The 6,865-nt window shown below is 32.0% G+C and overlaps 1 protein-coding gene across 1 annotated transcript; it reads right to left on the bottom strand.

The window, feature by feature from the left end:
• Nucleotides 1-436: 436 nt before the first annotated feature.
• On the bottom strand, nucleotides 437-6,230 carry LOC139480874 (tyrosinase-like protein 1). The gene is made up of 4 exons (XM_071263803.1): nucleotides 6,106-6,230; nucleotides 4,989-5,387; nucleotides 1,566-1,666; nucleotides 437-1,283 (listed from the first exon to the last, which is right to left on the bottom strand). Exons 1-4 carry the CDS (start codon nucleotides 6,109-6,111, stop codon nucleotides 467-469), a joined length of 1,323 nt encoding a protein of 440 aa, XP_071119904.1. The 5' UTR covers nucleotides 6,112-6,230; the 3' UTR covers nucleotides 437-466.
• Nucleotides 6,231-6,865: the final 635 nt, after the last annotated feature.

The following is a 6,865-nucleotide window of genomic DNA, read 5'->3' on the forward strand; positions in this document are numbered from 1 at the left end:
GACCCATTGGTGGCCTTTGGCTGTTGTCTGCTCTTTGGTTGGGTTGTTGTCTCTTTTGGTCTCTTGTGGAGAGTTATCTCATTGGCAATCATACCACATCTTCTTTTTTTATGTTGAAGTAGTTATTTTATTCATCAAAAATAAACAATATCCTTTGATTTTCTATAAAGCATATTGCATTTAACATATGAATATTATATCTCCTTTCTTCAATCCATCATTTTTTACCTAAGAAAATGCCTGTACCAAGTCAGGAATATGACAGTTGTTACTATTATCCATTCGTTTGATGTGTTTGAGCTTTTGATTTTGTCATTTGAGTAGGAACTTTCCGTTTCGAACTTTCCTTGGAGTTCAGTATTTTTGTGATTTAACTTTTTCGTTATAATATTTCTTGAAGTGTATACGTACTATCGAATAAAATAAACACAATACAAAGCGTAACTATAACTTTAATAAGGCACTTTTAATATTTATATTTTTTCTCCATGACCGGTTGCACTGGATCGCCTCTGGTTCGAGGATCACGTGAGAAGATAGGGAAAGCATCACCAAACGCTCCCTCTGCCAAGCCGGACTTCTTAGCCATTAAATCAGCAATTAGTATGCCTTCCATTGCATTAGTATGTGGTGCTGCTGCACGTGAGACACAAACACCTCTGTAATTGTCACAATATTTATCTTTACTTCCGTGGCAGACTGGACATTGGGACAATGGTTGATATTGGACTTGGAGGGCTAATTTGTGGGACTGTCCATAGCGGTTAATAAAGCCATTAATTTTGGACAAATCGCCTGGAGATTGACCCTTCTGGCCAGTTTTGACAAAATCTGTAGCCGGGTCGATACCAGCTTTTACTTGCTGCCTTCGGAATATCTCGTAGACATTATCAATCATTGAATGAAGACAAAAGAATACTGGATCGTAGGCACTGTAGGCAAGGTTAGCCATTAACCCATTAATCCAGGCATGCATATTATTGTGGTAACCTTCCATGTTGGAGATTGGTTTTGCTGTTGGAGAAGAAACATCCCCCACGCGACGTTTGGAAAGAACATATTTGATTATAGCATAACGATCCATAAGTGAGCCATCTGCATTGATCTTTCGGAATAAAGGGCCAATTGGTGTTTGGAAGTTTGCAAAAGGGCCTGTGACTACGGGTCCATATCCGTTGCCGAAGTATTTAGGTGACCAGACAACAGAGTCTTGTGGTTTCTTCATGACGTAATCTTCAGATGAATCCCAGTATGGTATTGGACATCCTAAAGCTGTCTCCAAGCTGAAATACATTGTGGTATACAAAACATTATCAAAAATAAATTTCTATAGAAAAGTCAAGGATATCCATCAATGACACACAATCAGTACATGCACACCAAAAATACCAAAGAAAAGGAACAGCTAATGTTTCCTTCAATGTCAACATTTTCTATTTATGCATTTACAAGCCATCTTATTTGAAAATAGAAAATTGAAATGTAGTACAGTTACGTTAAAATTATCTGCATAAAAGTGAAGCACGTCCGTAAAGTATAGAAAGTTGTGAATTATAAAAACTTACATAAAAAGATAAAGTCTGTGCCAGCGAAGGAAATTTGGTCCAAAATGTGCTGTAGGAACAACTGTTATGTGTATCTGTGCTATCACATCATATTCACCGGACTACAAAAGAATGTATAAAAACTAAAATGTAGGATAAACAGATTTTTTTGTTTTAAATGACAGGTTAAATGAAATTTAACTAGTTTCATTTAACTAGTCAACCTGTTTCGTCATATGATCTATCTATTTTGTGTAATGAAGACAACAACAAAAACAATAACATTGTATTTACACATTTACCGATCAAGTGACTATACATTACACAGTACCATAACTTGTATTTACACATTGACCGATCATGTGACTATACATTACACAGTACCATAACTTGTATTTACACATTGACCGATCATGTGACTATACATTACACAGTACCATAACTTGTATTTACACATTGACCGATCATGTGACTATACATTACACAGTACCATAACTTGTATTTACACATTGACCGATCAAGTGACTATACATTACACAGTACCATAACTTGTATTTACACATTGACCGATCAAGTGACTATACATTACACAGTACCATAACACACTCATAAGTTTGCTTATTATACTCCCAAATTTTTTTAATGGCTTTTTAAAAAAATAATTTCATGAAGGGATAGTGGATACTAATATTTATTTCTACATATCCGTTTTTTCTATAGTCAGTTCATCGAGTTCTCAAATCCGAAGCATTGTACAGTAATGTTTACTTTACTTAGGTAGAACTTGACCATGATACGCTCGACATTTTATACATCTATGATCATGCATTTAAGGTCAGGCTAAGTCATTTTGATCAAATGAAACCGACGTCTTTAACCAATTAATACCTTGAGCGAAAGGTAATTAAATAAGTACACCTAATGAACTTTTAAAAGACAACAAAATTTGATTGTGTAGCCAGATAAAATAGAAATATAAACACCAAAATACTAAACTGAAACTATTTATAAATATTTTTAAAAGACTGTTTTGAAAAGGGTACTACAATTTACATAGTGTTTTTGAACTAGACAGCGTCCTGTTTATTGTTTGTACAGAAGTATAGTAAAATGGTTAAATATTGGTAAATTGTAAAACATTCCCGACTGATTTGAAACAACCAAAAAAAAAAAAAAAAAAACAGTTATGTATAAATGCTGGGGGCTAGCTAAAAAGTAAAAATACATTTTGCAGATTGAATTGGTGATGAAAAATAAGATTTTATTATGTAATTAGGGCGAACGTAATGTTTTAAATTAGTTGACACAACGTGTGTTTTAGATGAAGATGGTTTATAGCTGTCTGAGTGATACCGATATATTGATAACGTTAATTAAAGGGGCACTAGCTGTCAAATTCATGGTCACCGATTTGACTCAAATTCTCATATTTGATTTATAACAATGTTAAACATTTATCCAAACTATCAAAAGTCTATAATAAACAGTTTACAGAGCATGGGGTAGATAATACACAGGCAAAATTTGCTCACATGAATTTCACATGAATCTCACATGAAATTCACATGAAAAATTTCACGTGAGATTCACCTCAATCGAGCTTATACATGAAACTCACGTGAAAATGTTCATGTGAATTTCACGTGAATTGAGATTCACATGAATCTGATGTGAAATTTTTCACATGAATTTCACGTGAAATTTACAACAAAAAAATTTAATATTTTTCATGATTTTGATTAAATTTAAAAATTTAGATGTTTTTTGAAATACTTTATTTTAAAAATTCATGTGAATTTCACGTGAAAAAATTTTACGTGATTTTCATGTGAAATTCACATGAGTTTTACACGAGATTCACTTGAAACTCACAAAAACTGATTTCACATGAGTTTCACGTATAAGCTCGTTTGAGGTGAAATTCATGTGAATTTCACGTGAGATTCACATGAATTAAATTTCACGTGAAATTGATGTGAGTGAAATTTGCCTGTGTATATATATAGGTTAATTTCGTGTATTTTAGTCCAGACGCCATCTAATTAACTATCGATTTGATCTCATATGATCATATAAGCGATGTAAACATAAATAAAGATATGAATAGATTACACCAACACGTGCAATTGGATTTTTATAGGTCTGTTTGATTTTATTTTATAGATTAAAAATAGATGTTTCTCATTGCTTTTAACCATATAAAAAATGATTTTGTGTGCATCGAATTAGTAATCAAATGATTTATCGTGGTTTCACTTTCATTGTTGACATTTTTTTTCTTTAAATAACCAGTACACGTACAATGCATGCGTTGTCAATCTCTAGCTAGGGGTTAAATTGAAGTTCACATAAATACGGATTTAAAGAGGTCGACTCATTCACTTGCAAGTGAATAATTAATTATCAATGTTTCTTAGCGTCATTTGACAAAATTGAACCTTTTTGGCTGCAAAAAGCGAATTGTTATTTCACTATTTCACTTTCATTATTGATTGAACAAAAAAAAAAATCAAACTTTAGATTTTTTATATATCTCGTAGCTAGTCTAAAAGGTCTTCCACATGTCAGCTTTTGAAATACACTCATGACGGTCATGGTTTGCAGTTTTTTCTTAGTATACCCATTAATCTTAGATCTAAACCATTAATTTGGCAAGTATCGTTTATATGTACATAACTTAAAAGTTTTTGAATATACCCAGAATATTCGCTGAAATATGTAACATATGCAACGGTAATTCTTTAAAGTATGAATAGCATTTCGTTTTAGAATGTATTAGACATGAACCGGACTATATGAGTATTTGGACCGTGCGCGTCAAAATACTCATACCGTCTGGATATTTTTATGAAGTTGGTCAAGCTTACTGATTAGATGCGAATATATATTACGGACCAAAATAACTGAAATATCGAATCAATTTTAACAGTTAAATTGTAAATTAAATAAAAAAATATTATTTTAACTATTTAAAAAAGACATGTTATTTTAATCTGTTTATCTCCTGTATTTAGCAAATTACATGGAATAAACCTTCACTCATTGAAATTAAAGTTATTGGAAGTAATCATAATGTTGGAAAATTTTTGTAGAGAATATTTAATTTACTACAAAAACAGACAAAAATACTGGAAATTATGAAAAAAACCCCGAATCTATGAAAATGACCCAGCTCGTACTAGAGCGTACAAGTATACTCATACGGTCCGACCGTACGCGTATGGTCGGACAAAACGAGTATACACATAGGTCCGGACCGTACGCGTACAGTCCAAATACTCACATGTATAAAATGTATAACACATTACCATTGGAGTAAGCCACTATTATTTAAAACTATGTTATAAGTTCGTAATATAAAAAAAAAATTAATACTATTGGAAAAAAATTTTGTACACGAAATAACTGACATATAACTTAGTTTGTTAAATATTTCCTTCTTACCTTTTTGAGACGACGCACTGCTTCAGCGTACCTTTGGAAAGGTGCACCATTACGTGCTTTTATTTCTTCTCTTACTCTCCATACAGATTTGGTAGTACGTTTAATTCTATTTCCCATATTGTTTAACATTTCCATAAAAGACTTCCTGACCAGGCTTTTGATATAGCCCATCTGATCATCAGTGAAGTTTCCAATACGTTGGTGTGATGAGTCCAATGGGATTAGAAGGTCGGTGCACTGTCTTTCATAACCTCCCATGGAGAGAGCATTTACGTCGGAAGGCTTATTGTAGACACCAGTGCATTCTTCAAATTGCTTTGAAAAATCGCCTCCATTCATCCAGGCATGTGACTGGAAAGCCAAAGCAAGAGAAACTGCAACTTGGAGATATACCATTGCCTACAATTTAACAGAAATGATAAAAATAAGATATTTTAAAACAATTTGGAAGACCGATGTCAAGTGAAAAATATCAAGACATTAGTAAATAAATAAACTCATCACAGATTAAATTTTGTTTTTACGTCAGACGCGCGTTTCGTCAACAGCGCTCAACAAAAGACTCAACAGTGACAATCGAATCCAAAAAAGTTAAAAAGGCCAAATAAAGTACGAAGTTGAAGAGCATTAAGGACCATAATTCCTAAAAGTTTTGCCAAATAAAGCTACGGTAAAAGATAGACAAAGTATTGTATGACTGCACGATTTTTGATGATGCTAAACCAAGTCCGAAGAAATAATACATCAGATATTGTAAAGTCATTACCAATTTTCCACAATTCCTACAATCATTTATTCTAGTACTTAATTCAGCTGCACCAAATAATTACCAACTACTAAAGTGAAAAAAAAAATAGCGATGTCCAATCAACATTCAACTTCAAGACTAGAAATATCTAATAAATACATTAAAAGACTGACTTGTTTTACTTCAAAGACTAGATGTTGCTCTCTAGTAATTGTGCTTTTGTTGCATTATCAGGAAGCTTTTACATTTACTTTAATCTTGTATCCCTTTTTCATGTACATAAAAGAGGGAATAAATTAAGAACAACAATTATTGAAACATAATGCCCAATGCCAAAAAGTTGGTGAAATTACAGTAAAAACATCATACCTTCATGGTTACGGCTAACGTATCTGCTGAAATTCCAATTTTGGTTCAAATTATATAAGACTTGAATTCTAATAAATTATTGAATTAAATTCTATAAATAAAACTTAGGTTATTGATGATTTTTCTAATTCGTTTTACTTCAAGGCAACTGATTAAAAGAAATGACAAATTAAATGTCTACCTTTGACTAATGATACAAACAGTGGGATATTTATTATGATGAAAAGTTAATAAAAAACCGATAAAAAATATGTAATTAAGGTCCCACTTGCATTCAATGCATCAATAACAATAAAAATCTTTGTTCAGAAAGCCTTCATCAACATTTTTCTGAGGTGTTTTTTTTACAATCAAACTTGTAAAAAAGGTTGAATGAACGGCTATTAAATGTGTATGCAGTTTGGGAAATATAATTACTCAAAGTTTCGAGTATTACAAGTGTGCATTGCAAAATAACTAAATAATGACGATTTATCAGTGCAGCTAAAGCCCCATTTGATGAATTTAAAAGGGCTCTCAATAAATGAAAAGTCATTGAGAAATAAATTTGATTCAATTTATAAAAAAGAAAGCTGTTTATTTTAAATACTTAGTACATATAACGGTTAAAATACCTGTGGAATTCGGTTAAATGTTCCCCATAGGACAATAAAACAATATGTTAATTTTCGACTTTTTCAAATCATTGAACGCAGAAAATATTTGTGAGAACACGGTCCTCAATCATGAGCAAAACACAAACCTTAAAGTAAGCTATACA

This window comes from Mytilus edulis, chromosome 7 (genome assembly GCF_963676685.1).
Source record: "Mytilus edulis chromosome 7, xbMytEdul2.2, whole genome shotgun sequence".
Classification (NCBI taxonomy): domain Eukaryota; kingdom Metazoa; phylum Mollusca; class Bivalvia; order Mytilida; family Mytilidae; genus Mytilus; species Mytilus edulis.